Source organism: Pyricularia pennisetigena, chromosome 5, assembly GCF_004337985.1.
Source record: "Pyricularia pennisetigena strain Br36 chromosome 5, whole genome shotgun sequence".
Taxonomy (NCBI): domain Eukaryota; kingdom Fungi; phylum Ascomycota; class Sordariomycetes; order Magnaporthales; family Pyriculariaceae; genus Pyricularia; species Pyricularia pennisetigena.
This window is the reverse complement of record NC_043743.1, coordinates 1,208,771-1,232,143: the sequence shown is the minus strand read 5'-3', so window position 1 is coordinate 1,232,143 and position 23,373 is coordinate 1,208,771. Positions and strand designations below refer to the sequence as shown.

The window sequence follows — 23,373 nt, the reverse complement described above, 5'->3', positions numbered from 1 at the left end:
ACTGAAATCAGCTTTTTCGGGGGCTTTATCGCGAGGATAGTCAGTACGGCGTCTCTGCGGCCGTACATAAGGATATATATAAAGGGGATGGGGGGGGATTGGGTCAAGTTGCAGTCTCGATAGTACTAACCCATGTCGACGGCTGGTGAATCGAAAATGCTCAAGTCAGTTGCGCTGTATCCATCGGGCCCTTTGACCGGGTACGTGAGTAAATTATCATAATCAAACCAATAGAAGTCTTTTTTTTTTTTTCTTTTTTTTTTTTTTTTTGCATCTTAGATCCAGTGGGCCTGTTGTGAGCTCCCCAGTCACCCCCACGTTAAGCATCGTGAGCCCCGGTCAGACTATAGGTAGGACCAAGCGAGTGGCCAGCTCGCTTTAGAAACGCCCACCTCGAAAACTAGGCGTATTCGTCTTGACAAAAGTTTCAACCCAACTCACCGCTTGCTCGTTGTTCCTGCCATTCCATAAGTCGAGTTGTATAGATCGATAATTAGGCTCATAGTATTGTCGTACTAGACTAGTTATTAGACTAGTGGGTTTCGCCTTCTACTTGAATCTCACAAGGGCTTGGCACGAACCTGAGCCTTATGTTCCGTAGACTTGGAGACTTTTGTGATCGACAGTGAGCCATGGGTCCGGCAATGACCGTCCTCTGCATGACTTGGGCCTCGGTCCGATATCTATTTATATATCTGTGAATTCACGTGCGATTGTAATCGAGACTGGTCTCACAGCAACGATCGAATTCTCTAAAAGGTAGTTCCTTCCATCTAGATGACTTCAAGTGAATGTATAAATATGTCGAGTCTCTCCTTTTCATGTTCCCTGGTTTACATTTCCCTCATACTATCATTGTTTCTTTATTCATCATAGCCCGCATTACTTTTCTCTTTAAACCTACATCACCTTCCTCAAAAAAAGAAAAAAACAAGTCCAATATCAACCTTATAAGAAAATCCAGCAACAATGCAGCTCGGACCCATCATCGCTTTCACAGCCGCTGTCGGTCACCTGGCCGTTCCAGTCGTCGCAGTTAATCCCGATTATTGCCAAATCTCTGTGTTTTACAAAGATGCAAGGACATCCAAGACTTTAAAACACAGAAAGTTTGTCGTCCCTCCCGCCACAGTGCCCGTTTTGGTCGGCTCGGGGTCGACACAGGTTGGGGTCAACCAGGACTGCAAAAAGGCTGGCAGGATTGTAACACCCGCCGGTTACTCGATTGAGACTGAAGGCATGTTCATGCAGGGGAATCCGACCAGGGAGCAGATTGAATATCGTGTCCAGCAGTTAAACGCACAGCTTTCGCGGTATTACGAATAGCCTCACGCCATCTCGGACCTAGACGCAATCGAACGGTACATATGATATGGAAACCGGTTATGGTAGTCACGGTAGTATTGGGTGTCTGATTGTTTTTGTTATTCTGTCCGCACTGACCGAGGTAACCTCTTGTGTGAGCTGCGCCTGGAATTAGCATCTGTATTTAGACTGTGCTGTTACCATACCATAACTTACGTTTCCTTTTTTTTTTCTTTTTTTTTTTTTTTTTTTTTTTTTTTTTTATCTTGTTTGGACTTTGCCATAGGTTCTCTCTTGTTCTTTGAACCATCTGTAGACAGCCAATCAGACTTTGTCTTGTCGAACCACTTGTGATTGTAGCTACGTCAGTGCTATTTTTGGTAAAAGTTCCAGTCTTTTTGTTGTTGCTTCAACAGCTCTTTTCTTTAGTAGGCGGTATAATACACTTGCTATCGACTGGCCTTTAAGTTTGATATTCCTGCTTTTGCATCTGTTAGCTGTTGGTGGTGGCATTGCATAAGCCTGCCAAGGATAAGTGGGTAACTATGACGTAGTGCTCTGCAAAGCCTAAAATGCGTTCAAATCGTTTATTTTAATTCATGACAATACACTGGGACACAAGAGCGGGTCTTTGCAATCGAGATTCAAAGAGAAATGCTATTGTAATTCGGGGTTCCCGGGCCTTCCCTTGTCGCGCTTTGACGGGAATGCACCAAGGATTCACAGCAGATAACCGCCATTCCCATGTCTTGGACTCGGATCCGAGATCTCAAAAGCCGAAGCAGCTTGATAGGCAAAGTGTCGGGATTTGATAATTTTGATGGAGGGGGGGTTTGCTCTGGTCCGATTCCTGGCCCTGGATTCGTATGGTTCCATTTACCATTTCATAGGCCTTGAAGCATAATCTTTTCTCACCATCAATGACACGTGTAGGAGGGCATATCCAATCCTTGCTTTCCTTCTTCTCGTTCTCTTCGGCTTGCTAGACAGTGAGAGTCTATAGCCAGGCCTGTGGAGAACGAAATTCATTCCTGACGTTTTGTTATGCGTGTGGGTTTCGAGAAGAAAAAAATGCATACGGTGCAGGTTGATCGCAGACTCGTTGTCGCAATAGAAAAAAAAAAGAAAAGAAAAGCGTCAATATTCGCGCCAAGTGGTCAAGTGGTCACAGCCTTTTGCATACAGACGACAAAATTTGGGCCCGCCGTTCATTCAACAAGCGACGATCTAATAAGAAATAATCTATTAGGCGAGGATCTCATAAACGATCATCTGAGGATCTTCATGCACATGTGCAGGGGACCGAGCGATCCATGGTGCGCGAGGTGTACGAGTCGCAGAGCCTTCTACACCCTGGTGTACAAAGCGGGACCCCCTTGCCTCTGCATTGTGTGATTTACAAATCAGAGATGGGCCACTTTGAGATATCCAGTTAACACAGTACGAATAGCTGAGCTGATTTGCCCAGTTCAGCCTCGTAAAGATTTACAATGTGTCACGAATATATGCACCTATGCACTTGATCCTACAAAGTCCAAGCAGCTCTTCATTCCCCACAAGGCCCATGGCGTAACAAGAACAGGCTGTTTTTGGCGGTAGCCGTGAGCATTGCCCCGATCAAGAGACTGGGAGTAGAAAGCAATACTGGCCACAGGACAAGCAAAAAGGCAAACGTCCCACTCCGTTATGCACTGCCCAAGGAATGGAGGTTTATTGGAGATTGGTGCTGATTAAATTTCAATAGAAGAAAGAAATCAAAAAGTGCCCGAGGGCATGTTTCTCTTAGTTTGTGCAAGAAAATAAATCAATAGATAAACCAGTCGGAGATACTAGACGGCACTTTGATATCCTGTCACTCGCGGAGTCGCGGTTAAAGCGGAGCAAACCTGTGCCACAATTCGACTTTTATATGCTCGTGCGGCTTGTACTTGTAACATGTCCACTTTATATATGTCCATGTCTAGTTGAATAACAACGACTAGCCATCTATTTTATAAGCATATGCGGTGCTACAATCACATAAAAAACGCCAAATGAACTATAGTTAGTTCAGTTGATTTGCCACCAATCTTGCAAATGGATTGGCCTTTCTCCTGGGCTGAGTCAAGGAATCAAGTTAACGGTACTGGGGGAATATGAGTGATATCAAAATCAATCACCGGACACGAGACTAAAGATTGCCTATCCTGTAAGCGCTCAGATCACTCTGACTGCCCATCTTCAAAGGTGGCGGTAATTGCTGTTGCAACTTGCAAGGGTTGCTCCACCGGCCCCGGTTTCCTCCCATTGGTTGAAGTGTCAGGGAGTTTGAATGCTTCTGCTTGACCAACTCTTTAACGCCCGGAAGAGGAAGAGGACCAGCAGATGGAAGGCCTGACTGAAGAGGTCGTAGAACTGGATCCCCGGAGGACTGTCGCATGTTCGACGATGCAGGCGGATTGTAAGTCTGTGGCTGTGATTTAACCCAGTGACTGGCTGAGTCCTCCAGCCTGGGGAGGCGCCGCTTTTGATTCCGTTTGCGGCGCTTGGTTTGACGTGCTTGTCCCTCCCTTCCTTGCAGTCCTCTCTTGTTGAGCAAAAAGACGAGCAATATACGAGATAAAAAGGCTGTTGGTATAGTAAACTGGCCAAGGCTGTGCAGGGGCTTTTCTCGTTTCTCATTGGCTCCATGGTAAATCAGCCTGTGTCAGATTATTTCTTCAGGGGGGATCTGAGAGGACGGCTGTTCTTTCGGCACTTGATAAGCGTGTACGTGGCACATCTTTAAGCTTATGCATAGCCTGAATCTACTTTTATCTACTCAACATTACCTCTTACCTAAGCCCACCCTGATATTGATTTGTCATCTTGTTTGACTCCTGAGCCTTGCCAAAACCTCACGTACAACATCGTCCCGCTGTTTTCCCCGCCTTTAATTCTGTCTAAACGTGAGTATATGGAATTTTGTAGCAGTCTATCCAATTTCAGTGGCGGGAGGTACATTCCATACTTGATAAACCTAGCAGTAGCGGCTTATATGACGCAGTAGCAATGGGGGAGCGTGCTGTTTAAACCCGGTGCAGTCTGTTTCTTTTTCTAATGTTTCCGTTCACCATCATCTCCTCCACATGGAAAAGATAGAAAACATCAGAGGACATACGAGTACAAATATAAGTACATCTACCGGCATTTTTCCTTTCCTACCAACAGAGAAAAAACAAACAAACATTATATCGGCGCATCTTCAACCCAATCAAGGCATAGAATACCTCCTATTGAGTCTCGGTCTAAAACCCGGCGTCTCATTCAGCAACAGAGACGACGCCGCTTGCAGCTCCTCGCACTTGCCGCCAGATTGTCTGCCCGTCGTGCCGGATGACACCGCCGTGGCTGCAGATGTGGCGGGTTGCATTTTCGGTGGGCATTCCCGGTTCTTGGAGCCGGCCTGGTCGGATGCCGTGACCCATTGGATGACGAGGGCGGAGAATAGGACTGTGAGTGGTCAGTGTTTGGTTTTGGTTTTCTTTTTTTTTTTTTTACCTCCTTGTGAGTCATAATCTCCAAGTACATGACTGTTGGAGGGGGACTGGCAGATTACCGTCGCTGTTGCAGGCTATGAAGCAGAGCCACGATGACTCTCCATTCAGGATCATCAAAACAGTCATGTTCCTAAGCGAGTGTCCCACAGTCAAGAAAAGTTTCAACAGGAATTAGTCCAGGGCAACGCTTGACTGGGCCATGCAATAATAAGATACTTACGTGACGCTGCTGGCAAGAGTGCAGCAGGTGCCTACGAACGTCCTGAAGGCCAATCTCCGCAGTCGAAGGTTCGGCGCAGTGTATGCCATTTTGGCCGAGTGGAGGACCAGAGTGTAAGGCCTCTTGATTTTTAGGTGAACCGAATATAGTCCTGTGTGGTCTGGTTAGCAAAAGATGTTTGATTTCGGCGACTTGAATGCGCCAGCTTTGGGCATCGAGGGCAACTGACTCAACAGCGGGATCAAAAACAGAATAGTGAGATAGATGTTGATAAAAGCATCAAAAGCAATAAGGGGTATCAAGACGAATCGACTCTGTCCGATGACGCATGTGCCATTGTCGTAAAAGTTGACTCGACTGTAGGGAGCAGCAGACTAGTCAGCCTTGTCAAGGTCAAAGCAGGGCCTGGGGCTTGTTGTTACTTACAAGATAAAGTTGGTAATGATAATAACGACGTAAATTCCTTGGTTTGCGTTAGTCCAAACGTGTTTGATGATTTGATCCCGAGCTTCATCCTGCTTAGAGCTTACCCATCATCCCGAATGAATTAATTAGGTATTGCCTCGACTTGAACCGGGACTTGCGAGACTCCTGGACGATGTGCTGTTCGAGGCCGGGTAGGTTAGCATGCGACTCTTGAAAAGGTGAGTATACTTTGCCGCGGTAAAATACTTACAACCCGATCAACCAGAAAGAGATATATAAACTACCCCAGCGCAGCATCCAGGTCAGTGAATATGTGCTTGTTGCTTGAAAAAATATCATGATGGCAGTCAGGCTACATACCACTTTGGTCAAGGCGTAGGTCGATAGGCACAGGAATTCGGCCGCCATGCAGGTAGAATAGTTGAGTTCAGAACCGAGGCCAAACTGTAATATTGAGTTTCCAAGAACAAATAAGAGGGAAACCACGTAGATCATAAGCACCACTAGATGATGTGCATGCGATTTGGTTAGCACCTGTATGTATATATATATATATGCTCTCACATATTCACTGCTACGGGAATGGGACTTACTCCATTGTATGTATGGCAATCTCATCCAACTTGTTACAGTTGCCGTTTTGCTCACTATTCCACTCAATTCCCTTGTCAGAAAACAAGAAAGCCGCAGTACCCAATCGCCGAAACCCGTCTAGGGGGGCTAAACATACTGAGACAGCAAGACAGCACGCAGCATCCGATTATAGCCAGCAGCACGCTGATGGGCTTGCTGGCGATGGGCTGCTCGTAAATCCCACTGGTAACACCCCTGCCGTCTCGCCTGGTTAGCACGGTCGTCTCGGTGGATCCTCCGCTAACCGCCGGGGCCCACGACCGGGGGCTCGGTGGCGGAACCATGGCCGGTGGGCCGCGCCGTTGCCGGCTGTTTTGCGCGCGTCAGAAGCCAACTCGAAAGCTTGTTTGTTTTTTTTTTCTGGAGCAGCTGAGGTAACTCGTTGTGGTCGCGCTGAAAGAAGCCAAGTCCAAATTTTTTTTTTGGTGGTGAGGACTTTTTCTATGGCGAGTGGACGTTTGTTGCTGGGGTTGAACCTTGATTCTTGAACTGGCTGGATATGACGACAGTGTTGAAAGCAAATTGAAACCCGTTATCTTTGATCTCCTCGCTGTTTGCTGTTTGCTATTTTTCTCGTCAACGCGCGTTTTCCTTAGGTGTGTGTGTCTGCATCAAGGAAAATGGAAACCCATGGAAATCTCCCTGGAGTGGGTGGAGGTCCATAGGAACCTAAGGTGGGATGGATATATTTCATATTGTAACCTCAGGTAGGCTTCCGCGTATTCAGCATCTCTGGCGATCTCCACCAAGGTAGGCGGAAGCGCATAGCCAGCCGGGATGGAAGAGGGTTACACTCCGATGTCGGATTAGAGAAGGAATAATGTTGGTTGGGCGCCTCATCCTACAAAAAGGATAAAAACCCTGATTTCTTTTTTCCTGGGGTGTTTTTCTCTCTCTTGGTTATAGGAAGGTGTGTCCAGGAACTTCACCAAAAAAATATGGGACAAATGCAAACCCAAACCCCCGTAAGAGTATTTTTGATCAAACGTAAGTTTCGTATGAATTTTGCCCGCGCATCAACCAATGTCGCCCATCCTTCGGTCTGCTCTCGATTCGTCTGCATGTGATCGATCTGGCACACCCAGTCCGATCTTCCTTTCTCTCCCCGGCCTACATACGTAATTCACCGCTATTTTGTCATGGCACCATAAAAACCAACGCATAGGAGACATTGAAGATCTCGATCCTATCTTTATACTCTTGAGTGCTCGCTGGGCTCTTTATTTTATTTTGTCAAATTACGAGCACTAAAATGCTGTGCCCGATTACAATTCTTTTTTTTTTTTTTCTTTTTTTCCTGTTTGGTCCATCTCCCCCTCTTGCATTTCCTTTTTGGATGCCTCTCGCCCTGGTTTTCCTAATCCGTATCTCATGACGCCAAAAGCATCCAGACACGCACTCATTTGCCCTCCGCCGTCCTGCCCAAAGCACTTGGCCCGAAGTTCAGTTCCGGCCGTTCATCATTGAGCAAAACCAAATACACCGTGTCGATAGGCTGTTGGCAAAACCATCTCAAGTAAAATCGAAATATGTGACGGGGTTTGAGCAAGCGACTCCTACCTGGTCATCTGCTTGTTTCTTTCTTTTGGCAATGATTTGATACACTACGTAGTATGCATACATCAAACAAGACGTCGAGGGGTGGTGGTGACAAACAATCGACTCAGCAGGAATATCAGAGATAGACTCGAAAGTTAAACGAGGGCTGATTGGAACACATGGGATCTAATTTTTCCGACTTGGAGATTCCGGCTGATTCAAACGGTCTGACGGTGACGCCAAGGTCAAGACTATGTTCCATGCTCCAAGACTGCATAACTTATGGCCAAAACAAGCGCCCTGTACCGCATTCAGTCACGAAAAGCATAACAACCCGGGCATCTCTCAAGGTGCCAAGCCCTGGAGTCTGGGGTATGATACGGGGTTCAGAGACTACACCGAAATATTTTACACATTGGGTGAAGGAGGGCACCATTAGCTTAGAAAATTTGTCAGAGTCAGACGACCTCGTCTGTTCAACTTGGGATTGGTTGTATGCGCGCCTCGAGGCACCCTACATGTGGCAAGCAGACTTGCCTCGGACCTCACAATCTACTCCGTACGTAACGTTATGGCACATACGCAGTCCAAGTGAATGGCAGATAGCTGCAGAATGGTTGGTGTGTGATCAGAGACAGAAAAAGAAGGGGAAAAAAGCGAGAAATCCCAAATTCATCTCAGCCTAACGCTTTTTCGCAGACGAACTCAAGCCAACTCATGACCCGACTGTCAGCTTTGCGTTCGTCGGGTCTCGGTCAGTGCCAAACAGAGGCTTTCCGAGCGGGAGAGCCTAGCCTGGAAGTATTGATCAAGAAAACTGTGTTTCCCATGGTCGAATTTCTGAATTTTTACCGGGGATGATTTTGCACATTTGTACATCAATCGGTATCCTTCTGGACTAATTTTTTTTTGGCACATATGTCCAGGGAATATTTACCGGCCTCATCATGTCACTTGCTGTAACAAGACGTAAATAAACAAATAAACCAAGTCATTCTCGCCGACAGCCTCGTCCACGCATTACTATTCTGAGTCAAAATTTGCCAAGATGCAAATCATTAAAGCTTGTGTACCAAAGCTGTCATATTAAGGAAGCCTGCCGAAACCAATCTGTCAACCTACTTGGAGCTTCCTTGTAAGATGCTGTGCTCTCCGCCGCAGCCAGTGCCTCTACAACATCGCCCACGCTCTGCACTATCAAGCTCGCATGCGCTTCGTCATCCCACACCATCGATTTTGCCACTTGCACCAGCACAGTCGATTTGCGCGCCACGTCCACTGGAACGTTGATATTCTTCTCGCTATGTCATATCGCCACTTGGCCTTTGCCGGTAGCCCTGAGCACATTCATCTCGAAACCCAAGGGGTCCCGAGTACTTTTTGCTTTCCAGGAGAGGTCAACGATAGAACGCAAACTCCTCCCGGCTCCATGCATCCTTGTCATCCTTCTCCTCTGCTGCTGCTTGGGTCCATCTCCTCAATGGTCACCGCATGCTGCTCCGGCTGGCGACGTCCTGCCTTAGCCATGCTGTAGTCAAAGCCCGCACTGACCAAAGCCGCACTCCACGACCAAAGCCAAAAAGACGGCGTGCGAGCTCATCGGCATTCTCCGGACACCCGAACCGATGGCGGTCCGATTCCTCTGACGACGGTGAACGCAGTCAACATCGATCGGGGTGGCGCGACGTCCGGGTCTTGGCTCATGCCGGATCTCCAACATGCCCGGCCGGCTGCCCCACCCTCGGATATGAAGAGCACACCGAAATCTCTTTTTTTTTTTTTTTTTTTTTTATATGCACAAGTGGCCGTCCAGCGCCCGCACCTTGACTAGCTAGTCTAGGATGCGGCGGTTCCGGTTAAAATTTAAAGTTCTGGAGAACCCTACGAGGCGGACGCCGTGGCGGGCCGTAGCGAGGGCTTAGATTCTTGCTTCATAGTGTGAGGCTGGGATAGAAAACCGTGCAAGTGAAAGACGGAAGATTGGTCGTCGCCAATGTCGCCCAATATGGCATAAGCGAGGTTCCTTCCATCCGGCGAAACAATCGTTTTCGTTTCCATCTGAGCAACGCTTTGATTCATTGATTGACTGCGGCCGAACGATTTATTAGACGCAAACTCAAAATTCAGCGTCTACAGGGCGTAAGCGGAGGCGGGCGGCTGAGAGTCCATACCTATTAGGAAGTCGGCTTCATATTTGCCCCGTCCCGCTCTATTAATTGATTTATGGATGAGAAGATGGTATGGACCAATGTGACATTGGTTCTATTCTTATACTTGTACGGATGCAAGTGCATGTAACATACTTTTCTGCTACCAAGGGTTCGGGTTATTAGCACCGAGGAGTCTAGACGAGTCTACAGTAGTCTACAGGTGGACAAGCCCACGACAAATAGCAAATAGCTGCCAAGCTGTCAAAGCTGTCGATCCACTCCAGGTCCAATCACATGCTAAGCCACTGTTGCCCCTCAAAACCCCTAGCTGAGCCACTGAGATGATGTCACCCACCCAACGTCAGAGGTGAATACGTGGATTGGAGGCCGCTCCTTGATTCAGTGATTCAGTCAATCTGCCAACGCAGAGCACACCTACAGAAGGTTCACAAGTAAGTGTCCATGATATAATAGTCGCGCGAGGCTATTTGCTATTGCGTCAAGCTTGGTTGAGGCTATAAAAAAGAATAAAAAATAAAAAAATCAGCAGAACTCTTTTACGGTCGACAGACCATCTTCTGCCCCTCAGTAAACATCAGGTGCTTCATACGCCTCCACTACAGCTGCTGCACACTTCACCCCTCAACCGTCACATAGGTACCCATACAACAACGAACAACCCATTTCTTCCAACAGACGAACCCAAAACCACCATGTCCGCTCCTCCGCCCATGAGCGGTGCCAACACCGAGAAGCCGCCAGTCGGCCAGCCGGCGGCATCTGAACAAACCCCAGGCTACAACCCTGCCAACCCCTCATTCACCGGACCCCAGAGGGTCGAGTCCGACATCTACAACACTGAAGACAACAAAGCGTCTTCCACGACCCACCCTGGCTATGCTGCAGGACAGACGCCAGCCGCCGCCCCGGCCGGCGCCCCGGCCGCTGCTGCAGAAGCAAAGCCGGCGAAGATGGGATGGGCAGATAAGCTCTCTGCTTTTGGCAAAAAGCATACCACTCCGGCCCCGGCCGCCGGTGCTGTGGACGCCTCTGGCCAGCAAAAGCCGGCAAAGATGGGTTGGGCCGATCAGCTCACGTCGTTTGGCATGAAGGCTGCCGGTCCCATCAATGCGTTTGCGAACAAGATGGGTGCCGAGGCTTTCCTGCCAGACACTATGGACAAGGAGTGCGAGAAGGCGGCGAGGATCCTCCGCGCTTTCTGCAGTAAGTCTACCTGCCCGGCATATCTGCCACAACTGAGCTTAAGCTGATGTAAGTTATACGACCATTAGAAGAGGGCGTCTACACCGACACTGCTACGCTACCGGCCCCCGCCACACAGCCCAAGCCCGAAGCCGGCACGACAGCAGCCCCGGGCAAGGATGCAGCTTCCAAGATCAAGAAGGACCGCACACTCCTCCACATCCCTTCCAAGGTCATCTCGCGGGCGGTGGGACTGGCCATTTTTACCACGGCCCGTATGGGTTACATGGCCACTGGAGCAACAGGCTCCGGAGTGCTCATCGCCCGCCTCCCCGACGGTCGGTGGTCTCCTCCGAGCGGCATCCAGGTGCACACTCTCGGAGCAGGGTTTGTGATTGGAGTAGACATCTACGACTGTGTTGTCGTCATCAACACGAAGGAGGCGCTCGAGGCCTTTACCCGCACGCGCATGTCGCTCGGCACAGACCTGGCAGTAGTCGCAGGGCCTTGGGGCGCTGGAGGCTCTGTGGATGTCGCTGCGCCCGAGGGAGACTTCCTCAAGAAGAAGGACAAGGACAAGGGCAAGGAGGCAGCCGGTGCCCAGCCCGCCCAGCCCGGCGCCGCCCCTGACAACCTCGCCCCAGGAGCAGGTCAACCGCCGGTCGTCCTTGAAAATCCCTCAGGAGGAAAGAGCGGCAGCAATTCTCGTCAGCCGTCGCCGTTCCGCCAGAACATGAAGCCAGTGTACAGCTATGTCAAATCACGTGGTTTCTATGCCGGCGTGCAGGTCGACGGCACTGTCGTGACGGAGCGCAAGGACGCCAACGCAGCGTTCTATGGAGTGCAGGGCGTTACAGTCTCGCAGATCCTGAAGGGCGAAGTTCCGCACGTGGCTGGCACTGCCTGGGATAAGCACGCCAAGGCGCTGCACGACATCGTGCGTGGTGCCGAGGGCTTCACTCCCGGTGACCAGATGGAGCCTCCTTCGGCGCTCATGAGCCAGATGAACGTTGGTGGCGGTGCGGCAGCGCCCGTTTCTTCACACGCCGTTCCCGGTGCTCCCCCTACCAAGGCACAGGAAGCAGGCTATCAGGTTCCACCGCCGCCGGCATCTACCATGGATCCTCCCGGCAGCTCGGCGGCACCAATCGCCCCGACTGCTCCTCCTTCCATGACCACCTTCCCACCTCCTCCGCCGGGACCCCCTCCGGCAAACACCGGGGCGCCTGCTGCTCCTCCGGCCGAGATGAACTGGAAAGAGCGCGAGGCAGCAGCTGAGGCAGCAGCCGCTCAGGCAAGCGCCTCTCAGTCGGGTGCGCCTCCAGGATACTCGGAGCTTGCTGCACCTGGCGGGAACACGGGATCGGGATCGACAGCGCCGCCACCTGCGTATGTGGATGATGGACAGCCAAAACCGGGTGTGGGAGATAGCAAAACGGGACATTGATTGTTGGAGCTGCTGGATGATACCTAACCTACCTGGCTCCTATGTTTGCTTTGTGGCTCTTGTTGTAGCTGCATGTTCTTTGCGGTATTCTTTGTCAATAATCCTTTGTAGCAAATTGAACAATTAATCCACTCTTTTCTAGGTCTAGATGCAAATCGATAGATTTGTTGTTTCCGTCGTAAAAGATGATAAAGTGCCTCCAGGTCTATAGTGAAGATGTCTGGACCATGGCGGGAGGCTTGTTGATAAAGGGGTGACAAAATGATATGCATCCCAATCACCTTGCGGTGTGACTGAACCCAACAGGAAACTAGAACAACTCAAATTTTGACTATGAGAAAAGAGTATACAACTGCCATTGTGTCATCTTTGCCTCGTGCAAGCTTTTTTTTTTTTTTTTTTTTTTTTTTTTTTTTTTTTTAAATACGTTTCCAGATTCAGGCATATGTCAAGACGCTCTGTATAGGTCGTGGTAGAGCACTAATATTTGGGGTAGAGTTAAACTTGTCAGCCGCCTCCATGGCTAACTGGTTCATCGAGTTAGAAGCCAAAAGGGCATTTTTATGTCATCAAAGTCCATGGCATTGTGACTTGTTGACAGTATCGTCCAGAACCAGGTCGAAAGATCTTGTGGGACACAACTTGAACCGGTTCCCGTTTCTCATTGTGAATAGCCATTGTCCATTGCCTTTGGCATAATAGCATTGCCATTAAAACAGAGACTTGGCTGATCTGTAGCTTCAACAGTCTGTAAAGAGCGTAGCTTTTTCTTTTGAGAGAGAATTGGCATGCTGTTGTCCGCAGTCAACAGAGGGATGGGAGGGGGAAAAGGGGGTCATCTGCCACTCAACCGCACAAAGATGCAATTTTATGGCAGCCAGAGCAAACAAAACCCAAGGCAACCTCCCACAATAAAAATTTGTTCATTGCTCTTTTTCAGATCCTCGCTGATCAGTGCCAGTCTCCCATCCACCTTACCGTCTTCAACCACAGATCCGTTCAGCACCTCGCCCGGACGTCTTTTGTTTTGTTCACTTTGGTCAACACCAGCCCGTTGCAGAGATCTTATTGCAGTTACCGAGAAAACGGATAATATCAAAGATTGTATGTACATGTTTGTCGACGAACACTTTCCGTTCACATCACCCCCATTGCCAGCCAAGACTTGGTGATGATCCCAGAGCATGGATAGAAGAGCTGAAGAGTCGGACTCCTCAGATCACGAAAGATCAAGACTGACCTGTTCCCCTCTTCTTTTCTTTTCTTTCTCTTAAGCAGTCTACCGTCTCCAACACCTCCCGAGTCATCATGCCCAAGTTCCAGGTCGGGCCCAGCGATCGCTGCACAAGGTCCCAGGCCCATGGCCTTCGGCAGACCCGGTGGGTTCGCGGGGAAGCTGGCGAGAGCCTGGCGGTACTTGCTGGCGCCGCGGTGGCGGGCTCGTCGATGCAACGAGACGACGAAGGTGATGATGATGGTGATGATGAAAATGAAGACAATAAACAAGATCAAGAACAGAAAAATGAAGATCAAGATAAGGGGGAAGAATTTCAAGAACACGAACACGAAGATGAAAATGAAGATGAAGACGAAGGCCAAGATAAATATCAACAAAATGGAGATGAAGAAGAAGAAGAAGACTATGACTGTGGACAAAATGAAGATGTACTTGTGGAACACACCGCAGCCGAGGAAGAAGAAGATGGGAAGGAGGAAGATGAGAACGAGCACGAGCAAGATGAGGACCAAGACGAAGAAGACCTCGACTCTGCAGCATCCCCTTCCAGCAAAAGCTCCAGAACCAAGAGGACCGGGGAGTCCGGGTCACAAGAAGACGAACCTCCAATCAAAAGACTCAGACGCGGCAGACGGCACAAGAACTCGACTCGTGGTTCCAGCCCATCGTCCCAGCCCCCTCCGACTCGCCGCTCTTCTACTTCGGTTGACAGTTCGAGCAAGCCTGACAAGGGACGAGAAGCATCTCGACGACGGTCAAAGGCGCCATCGCCGCAGCCGGCCAGAGAGTCCGCGCCCGCGGCGCCGACGACTGTTCGGGTAGTCATCTTCGTCAGGGATGATGATATCCTGGGACCAGCCTTCAGTACCAGCAACAGCTACTGCCAGTCGGTTCCCTACCTTAACCGGCAGAACCAGTTCCACAAGCCGGCGTGGACTCTGGCTCTCGCCGACGTAGAAAGTTCAGACCCCGGCTTGGCCAAATACATCCAGCACGGCCATGGGTTTCACCAGTCCATAGTGACGGCGCTGCACATTTTGGAAGAGGGCAAGAAGGGCAGTCCGGAAGACAAATTCGACGTCAAAATTCGAGCCTGGACGGACGGCGCGATCAGCAACTTGCTTCAAGAGCTGCAGACCAACAACGAAGCGTCCGGCGAGGACATGCAGCCTGAGCCTCAGCCATACACCATCATCTTGGTCATGGACACCTCCATGAACGACCCCACCGAGACCCCCAAGCCATATGACGAGTTTGCGGCGCGGCCTGCCGCCAACGTGCGCATCTACCCCTGCCGCCAGGAGATGGAAGGCGACAATGGCAAAATGCACGACATCTACGCCTTTGACGAGGCGGCAGTGGTGACGGGAACGGCAGCCGCCAGACCGACGACCTGCTTCGGCCTGAGCGGGCGCGGGACGGACGAGCCCGAGGCCTGCCCCCTCCGGGACGAGCAAACGACCATGTACAAGCGGAGCTGGAGCGGGTTTGGAAACCACGTCCGCGCCATCGACGGCCGGCACCTGCCGCTGACCTGCCTCCCGATCCCCCGCACCATAGCGCCGGCTCCGCCGCAGCCGGCCAGGAAGGCGCGCAGGGAGCCGACGCGGCGAAATCCAGACCGCGACGCCAAGAAGGACGTCTCGATGCAGACGACGCACAAGACGACGGCGGCGCGGCAGATGTCGACCCCGGGCTTCACCGACGCCGACTTCCAGCTCGACCTGCGCGACGGGCACGCTCGAGCCGGCACGCGGCGGCAGCGGTGGTTCCACCAGCGGCTGGTGCCGGCGCTGCGGCGCGGCGAGTTCCGCGTCTTCGTCGGCACGCAAAAGTCGGCGGGGGCGCTGCGCGGGCGCGCGGGCTACGTGGTGCAGGTGGTGCACACGGCCACGCGCCGCGACCCCGTCCAGTGCCGCGACTACGTCGACGTGCTCGCGCCGTCGGCCGACGAGGACGACGACGGCACCAACGACTGGATGGGCGCCCGGGTCCGCGACGTCCAGGACTTTGCGCTCGCCACCTTTGAGGCCCTGCGTCGGCGGCGCGACAGGGCCTTTGAGAGCCTCGACGTCGGCTGCCGGATGGATATCGGCGTGGCTGAGGCCGTTGGAGGCGACGGCGGCGGCGGCGGCGGCGGCGGCGGGCTGTTTGTCAACGAGCTGACCAGGTGGTACGGCGCCACCTACTTTTCCAACGACGCCCTGGCCTTGCCCAAGACCAGGATCTGTGCGAGGTTCGCAAGGTCTTTTGCGGACTGGGTCAGGACTGGCGGGTATCGTGAGGCGGAAGAGTGGGAGGAGGAGGAGTAGGGGGGTGTGGGCTGGGGCTGGGGCTGGGGTCTGGCTTTTGTTTTTTTTAAATGGTTTGTAAAGAGATATTATTGCCTGCGTACTACTTGTTAACTGGGAGGATATGCTTGACCTTTTCTGGTTCTTCTGTCTGCCGAACTGGCAATTATTCTTGTTCCATATTTCTACAAGTCCGGTTTGAACATATTAAACCAGGCCGTCTGTCTGAATTGGTGATTTAACCTCCATATTTTTGTCCAACTTGTAGTAAGTGGGCAATCCAGCCTGGGTGAGTGCTTGGAGCTCACTATCCATGACATAATCGTGTGCTGGAAGTATTCACCCCAGGGGTGATTATGCTGGCAATGATTTTTCAAGATCTTGTCAAGTATCAGCAACACCTGGCATATTCCTACGATAACAAAAACAGGAGAGTATGTTGGATTTTGTCTTGTACATGCAGTAGTAATACATGCAGTAGTAATTTACATGCCCAAACCGCGATGCCATTGGGCAGATGGGAAGCAAATCAGCCAATAATGAGAAAAGACAAGGCAACATAAATTACTTGGACATTATTGTACCAACATGACATGGCTTGCGACACTCGATAATATATGGTGGAATTTATCCTTTGGCAATTAGAGTAGACATATTACACGGAACATTGAATGAAATGAGCCAAAGAGCAAGAGTAAGAATTTACCAAAAGAGAGAAACAAAAGACAAGTCAACAAACAAAAGTGGTTATTGCTGATACGCTAAATGGCTTCATAAATATTAGCGTATTCTATAGACTGATGACGATGATGAGGATGATGATGCATTTTCACCCGGAAAAAATACCCCCCAAAAACCCAACGCCCCTAAACAAAAACAAAAGAAAAGAAAAGAAAAAAAAACCCCCCCAAGAGACGGCATACATGACGAAATCAAGAAACCCAAACCAGCTCAATCACGCCATCATAACTGCTCATAGGCGTCTCGTTCTCGTCGACCCACCTCGCGTCGTTCTGCCTTCGCACATAGACCTGGCTGACGGACATCCTGTCGTTCTGGTGCAGCTGCACTGTGCTCTCCTGGAGGTCCCACGAGATCTTGCGTCCGGTCCTGAGGAGCGACTCCCTCTGCGGACCAAAGGTGTAGTCAAAGTTCCAGCCCTTGTCGTCGGGGGCGGGGGCAAAGGTCCTCTCGAGCTGGCGCATGTTCAGGTCGGCGGTGCCGCGCGGGTAGTGCACGACGCTGAAGCTCGTCGACAGGACCCAGTCGTCGGGGGTGCGGAAGCGCTGCATCATGCAGTCCTCGCCGCAGAGGTGCGACAGCTTGGTGTACTCGAAGGGGTGCGCGACGGGCCAGAAGCCGCCGCGGTAGTGGTGCAGCGACAGCGGCCGCATCCCGGACTCGTAGAAGCCCGACGGGTCGCCCGTCAGGTCGATCTGCCACAGCTCCCCCAGGTTCGTCATGCGCACCGCCGTGTTCTCGTAGATGCACTTGCGCAGGATGATGTCGCCCTGCGGGCCCCAGCCGCTGTCGGACTCGTTGATCTTGTCCTCGGTGCTGCAGCTCGCGAACCGGTCCGAGACCTCGCGCGCCAGCGGCACCGAGAGGAAGACGCCCGCGCCGCCAAACGCCTGCGACCCGTGCCGCTGCACGTTGTTGATGTCCTCGGACAGCGTGCCGACGTACAGCGGCTGCGAGGGGTCCATCTCGGCCAGCGTCTCGACCAGCGCGTGCGGCGACGGGAAGAAGGTGTCGTCGTCGCACACCACGAGCCACTTCTTGTTGGCGCGCTCCGGATGCTTGAACATGGCCGGCACGAGCGACATGTAGCGCACGGCCATGATGTCGTCCGGGTCCGCGCGGAAGACGTCGGCGTCGATGCCCACGGCGCCGAGCTGCGATGCGGCGTCGTTCAGCTCGTCGCGCGTGGCGTTGACCAGCAGCAGCACCAGCTTGCCGCCGTTGGGCCCGCCCGCCGAGTCGGTCAGCCAGTACGACCACTCCTTGACGGGGCTGGTCTTGGGGTCGCTGAAGCGGGCGTAGGTGGTCGACACGCCAAACATAAAGTCGGACAGGTTGGCCGTCGAGGGGAAGGGGGAGCTGCTGACGTGCACCTCGAGCGGTTCCGGGCAGCTCTGCCTCTCCGCGTATGCGCTGCTGCCCGTGTCGACCAGGCGGAACCGATCAGGTGCAAAGGTCTGCTTGAGATCCGTCAGGGACTTGCGCTTGACGTCCCCGCGCGACACGCGCACGTGGCGCTTGAAGTATTCAAACTGATCCGCCAGCCCATAGCGCTCCTTGAGCCTGCGCAAGTGGTCGAGGTCGTCGTTGCAGCTGAGGGCGGCTTCCCAAGACGGCGTCGAGTTGGCCGCCAGATCCAACAGCGGGACTTTGCCGGATTTATAGTGGCCGCTGGAAACCGGTGGTCGTGTTTTACTCAACCAAATCCTCCTAAAGTCTGTGTCGTCCGAATTGAGCGCGAGGAACATGAACAGAAGAATCACCACTCCCCCTACGCATGCTTTGGCGAACGAGTTTAGGCGGGTGAAGGGGTTCCGCATGGGCCAGCGGCGATGAAGAGGTTGCGATATAACGCCCATCGTGACTGTGATATTGGTGGTAGAAGATGTGACAAGACACAGAAACAAAAAAAGAAAAAAAGAAAAAAAAAAGGGGGAAACAATAAATTATACAAAGAAATTGAAGAAAAATAAGAGAATAATAAACAAAGCAGTTTTAAGCGAATGACTAGAATTGTGTTTTACTTGAAGATTTGACAGGTGTTACGCGTCAAATCGAGCAAGACATATCCCCAAAACAAAAGGAATACCTAATAATATCTACGACTGATGTTTGAAAAGAAACCAGAAGTAGGCTGTGGACAAACCTACAACTCAAATGTCAAGAAAAAGAAAGATACGAAGAGCTAAGGGCTGAAACAGGGCTCGATGTTGCAACAAAAGGGGGGAGGATCCCAATTGATAATGTCATCCATGATATAGAACCAAGTTGATATTCAGGGGCTTTTTTTTCGGGGAGGTGGGAGGGAGGTGACTGTTGAGGTGGAGTGGATTATGATTTCACGAATCCGCTCTCTCCAACAGGGATATAAAATTCACAGCATTCGGAGAGGAAAAAAATATATATAAAATATATATAAAAAAAATAAAAACTTGGAAACGTTCTTATCAACACGGTGGATCCTTGTCATTTACCCGGAAGTGGCAGGTCATGGCAGTGCAGCCGCAAAATCACGGTAGCATTGCATTCGCTTTGCGAATTAAAAAGGTTCAAAGCAGCGCCCACTCTACAGCATTGACCCAACATGAACCCCTGTCCCACCAACCCCTCTTACCCCTGGTTATAACGCCCCCAGATCCCGATATTTGAACAAAGCCACAAAAAGAGCGGGAATAAACAGTGGGTGTCAATTTGAGTGCTGACCGGGCAGAGGTCCTAATACTGACTGTATCTTGTTTTTTTTTTTTTTCTGTTTTTCTTTTTCTTCTCGGCAGCAAATGATTAATTACTGCAAATATCATCTGGCCCGTTCGTCGATCTCTCTGGTGGATATAACCATAAACAGATCCTCGTTCACGGCCACCAGCGGAGTCGCGGGGCAATTTCTCTGCCAAGGCGGACCCGGTAGTTGGGAATTGGCACATCACGGGAGCTTGCCTCGACGTAAAGTGGGGTGTTTTGAAGCCACGGCCACCGAAGCACTACAGTACAGTACAGTAATACAGTCCGATGTATAACCCATCAAGAAATGAAGAAATGAATTCACGACTCGACCCCTCGTATGTTGTATAAGGTTTACACTTTTTTCCCAGAGTAGACCACGGGAGAACTTTCTATATGGAGAGGAAGGCTGTGCAATGGGTTCAAGCAAAATGCGTTGTATTTTCTAGTGGTTTTTTTTTCTTTTCCAAAACTTGATTGTCTACTCCGCATAGGTTTTGCTAGTCCCACTGAACACGAAAAGAAATAAAAAAAAAATAAAAAAAAAATAAAAACAAGAAAGAAGGAAAAAGCAAAAAAAGAGCAAAAGAATTCGGACCCTTTCTTCGCGTTTGACGTCATGTCCCCAAAATATTTCATGAAAGACGTTCGTTTCAAGACCTTGATCTTCGCCGAAGCGGGACTATACTAGTAAACCTTCGCCCGCCAGCCAATGTGCCGATCCAATGAAGATCGAAGGATGATTAAGGATGATTAAGGCAAGCCTCCGAAATCCGAAATTGGAGTACGAGTTCCACATGGCCACACACTTCTACCTGTTTCCAAGGTCCTATTTATCGAAGGATAAATGCATGGCATGGCAGTTGATCTGTACCACAGAACCTAATTGACCAGCCTGCAGCCAAAAAAATAAAAATAAAAATAAAAATAAAAAAGTATACTCTCGAATGATATTCAACGAGTCAATATTTTTAGATATATCTTGTAGCATGTTACTGTATATTAACTGCGAAAGAAAAAGAAAAAGAAAATCTCAAACGTTACTGTAACTGATACTGCCAATCATGCAACTTTGTCGGTTCCTCCTTCCATTCTAGTGCTGCGACTTTATCCAGTTACATAAGTGATATGATACGAATTTTATTAAATGGTCTACATACAATATTACGAAGACTGAGGCCGAGCGTCTCGTCTCATATTCATGCCATAATCGCCCGCCCATACCTATCCTTGATACTTTTCGGCCGGGAAAGGTTTTCATAGAAGACTACCGCCCATCTCTGCACAATCCCGACGCACTGGTTCGAGTGAAAAGAAAATGTCAAGAGTCAGTTCAGGATTAACAGTCAGACCTAGTGCTCTTGGCTCTTACCCAAACGATACAAATCTGCTACAGTATATAAACAATTTCTGCTGCATTACAAGAGCATCGGGGTACGACCAAAGCTTAGATAACCAGGTAACTCCTTGCACCAGAGATAAAAAAAAAATCAGACAAATAAAAACAACAACTTATAAACGCTATTATACCCTATGAAAACGAATAAAACGAAAAAAAAGGACAGCGGAAATTACTCAGTCAACAACCCGCAACCCGGAGCTGACCTCCGCATACCCCTTCAAAATCCCTGCGGCCCTAGCCTCGCTCCTCGGCCGAAAAGTCATCTCAAACGGCAACGGCTCCAGGATGACGTGACTGTTGGTGGCCTGCGTGTCGATGGGCACGGGCTCGCCTGTGCGCCGGTCCAGCTTCTGCGACAGGTCGAACCCCCACAGCACGGCGGCGGCGAACACAAACATCTCGTCGTCGACGATGCTCTGGCCCAGGCACGTCCGCCGGCCCCAACCGAACGTGTGCATGCCGTGCCCGTTGCGGAAGTTGGGATACTTGCTCAGCGGCTCTTGGAACGTCGGCCACCCGGGCTCTAGCCACCGCTCCGGTCTGAAGCTGTCGCCGTCGGGGTACTTTTCCGGCACGCGGTTGAGGTTCCTGTCGCGCGCGGTTGGGGTTGTCAGCTATTGCAAGGCTTTTTTTTTTTTTTTTTTTTTTTTTTTTTTTTTTTTTTTTTTTTTTTTTTAGGAGGAAGGGGCTTACCATTCGCACGCCAGGACAATGGTTCCCTTTTTAATTGACACTCCTCGGAAAACATCGTCTTGTTCGGCTTGATGCGGCACACCTTTGATCCAGACAAGTTAGAATAAATAAACAAAAAAGCTGTCAGGTTTTGAACTATCAAAAAACTCACCAAGCGGCACGCTCGATCGCCAACGAACCGTCTCCTTCAAAACGGCCCTGACCGTCGGCAGCGCCGCAAAGTCATCCACGGTGGGCATGCGATGACCGCACACCTGGTCGACCTCCTCCCTCGCCCTGCGCTGCCACTCGGGATGCAGCGCCATGGCCATCAGGAAGAACTTGAGCGGGCCGGAGATGGTGACCGCGCCGACGAGGCTGAAGAAGCCCAGCATGCAGCTCGCGAAATCCACCTGCTCGGGGCTCTGCTCCAAGGCCTCATTCCCGCCCCGCGCCAGCTGCTCAAAGTACCGGTGCGCCCAGGTGTCGCGCGGCAGATCCCCCTCGAGGAACCGCCGGCGCGCGACGTGGTAGTTGCCCGCCCACCAGGCGCGCTGGGCCGACTCGCGCCGCACCTCGTTGCGCCACCACGGGTTCAGCGCCCACGGCAGCCGCCACAGCGGCGACACTGTGTTGACGATGGGGCCCGACACCGACATGCAGTGCAGCGTCTCGTCGGCGCTGCGCCCGTTCTCGCCGCCCTGCTGCGCCTCGTCCCACGCCAGCCGGCTCATGACCCGCCCGCAATGCTCCCGCGTGTGGCAGAGGAAGCGCCCAGGGTCGAGCAGGAGCATGGCCAGGTAGCGTTTCGTTTCGGTCTCGACGTGCCCGTAGAACCGGTGCTTGTAGGCCTCGGCCATGGCGGCGTGCACCCACTTTCGCTGCTGGCTCCACGTGTCTGTGTGCGTAGGTTGTGTAGCTTGTCAGCAGCGGCGGTTGAACAGCTTTGTCGGGCTGTTGATGGTCTAGTAGTACAAAATCACATCCTCGACTTACCATGACGGTCCATGAGAGCCACGTACATGGGGCCCTCCTTGTGTGCGATCAGAGCACGGATCTGCGGTCGGCCAGAGTATATATGGCCGCGCTTGACCAGCAGCTCCTCGGCGATCTTCTCGTCGGATATGATGACAAAGATGTTGTCCACAGCCCTGGTCTGGTATATCGGGCCGTGGGTGTCGGCCCACTCCTTGAACTTGAGCCAGAGCGAGAAGCGAGGAAGGTCATGTATGCGGCCGACGATAGGGTACTGCTTTGGACCGGGGAACTGTGCCACCGAGTTTGGCTTCTTCCGTAGAAGAGACAGGGCATGTCTCACGACCGTGAGCAATATGGTAGGCAAAGCCAGGTAAAAAAGCAGCAAGAGTATTTGCTCCATGGTGGCTGTATTCTCCAGAACTACTAAAGCTCCAGATGAGACGAGAACTCGAGAGTGCTCACGACTTTTCCCATAAAATACCATGCACCCCCGTATCTTACTCCAGATCAGAACAATACGGCCAAAAGTCAAAGGGCCTAAGCGCCGCTTTCCACCCGTATTTAAGAGAAGAACATCCCAGTATCCACAGCCGCCTCCATGACTCCGACACCTCTACGGCCAGCGGCGCCGAACCGGCTTTCTCCAACATCCCACCCACCTCAGCTCGTTTATCAGGGAAGGAGGCTCATTCCAGACCAGCCCAAAGGACACCAGCGGCGATAGAATCAGGCCTTCGGAACCCTTTGCAAAATCCGGCCTAGTGGCAAGGATTCCACCGACAAAGTCCGCATCATACGATTGCGCCAACAGCCTATCATTGTGCCGAGGAAGCTCGTAACAAAGTCCTTGTCGCGAAAAAGACCCCTGCACATCACAACTTTGGTTGTAG

General features: G+C 51.2%; 6 protein-coding genes across 6 annotated transcripts; 3 read left to right on the top strand and 3 right to left on the bottom strand.

Annotated features, from left to right (window-relative positions):
• Window positions 1–969: 969 nt before the first annotated feature.
• PpBr36_08319 (uncharacterized protein) lies at window positions 970–1,326 on the top strand (the record flags this gene model as incomplete). Its single annotated transcript, XM_029895450.1, has 1 exon — window positions 970–1,326. The coding sequence occupies one exon, from the start codon at window positions 970–972 to the stop codon at window positions 1,324–1,326; it is 357 nt and encodes a 118-aa protein (XP_029747493.1).
• A 3,211-nt stretch (window positions 1,327–4,537) lies between these two features.
• Window positions 4,538–6,410, bottom strand: PpBr36_08318 (uncharacterized protein; the record flags this gene model as incomplete). Its single annotated transcript, XM_029895449.1, has 10 exons — window positions 4,538–4,776; window positions 4,883–4,953; window positions 5,044–5,194; window positions 5,273–5,400; window positions 5,470–5,506; window positions 5,574–5,646; window positions 5,720–5,749; window positions 5,830–5,972; window positions 6,063–6,091; window positions 6,196–6,410. Coding segments are annotated over 10 exons (1,116 nt in total), but the record flags the coding sequence as incomplete, so codon positions are not given.
• Window positions 6,411–10,504: 4,094 nt separating this feature from the next.
• On the top strand, window positions 10,505–12,441 carry PpBr36_08317 (uncharacterized protein; the record flags this gene model as incomplete). Its single annotated transcript, XM_029895448.1, has 2 exons — window positions 10,505–11,015; window positions 11,084–12,441. The coding sequence occupies 2 exons, from the start codon at window positions 10,505–10,507 to the stop codon at window positions 12,439–12,441; spliced, it is 1,869 nt and encodes a 622-aa protein (XP_029747499.1).
• Window positions 12,442–13,749: 1,308 nt separating this feature from the next.
• Window positions 13,750–15,990, top strand: PpBr36_08316 (uncharacterized protein; the record flags this gene model as incomplete). The annotated part of the gene is made up of 1 exon (XM_029895447.1): window positions 13,750–15,990. One exon carries the CDS (start codon window positions 13,750–13,752, stop codon window positions 15,988–15,990), a length of 2,241 nt encoding a protein of 746 aa, XP_029747498.1.
• Window positions 15,991–16,901: 911 nt separating this feature from the next.
• PpBr36_08315 (uncharacterized protein) lies at window positions 16,902–18,569 on the bottom strand (the record flags this gene model as incomplete). Its single annotated transcript, XM_029895446.1, has 1 exon — window positions 16,902–18,569. The coding sequence occupies one exon, from the start codon at window positions 18,567–18,569 to the stop codon at window positions 16,902–16,904; it is 1,668 nt and encodes a 555-aa protein (XP_029747501.1).
• A 2,437-nt stretch (window positions 18,570–21,006) lies between these two features.
• On the bottom strand, window positions 21,007–22,883 carry PpBr36_08314 (uncharacterized protein; the record flags this gene model as incomplete). The annotated part of the gene is made up of 4 exons (XM_029895445.1): window positions 21,007–21,421; window positions 21,527–21,608; window positions 21,678–22,403; window positions 22,502–22,883. 4 exons carry the CDS (start codon window positions 22,881–22,883, stop codon window positions 21,007–21,009), a joined length of 1,605 nt encoding a protein of 534 aa, XP_029747500.1.
• Window positions 22,884–23,373: the final 490 nt, after the last annotated feature.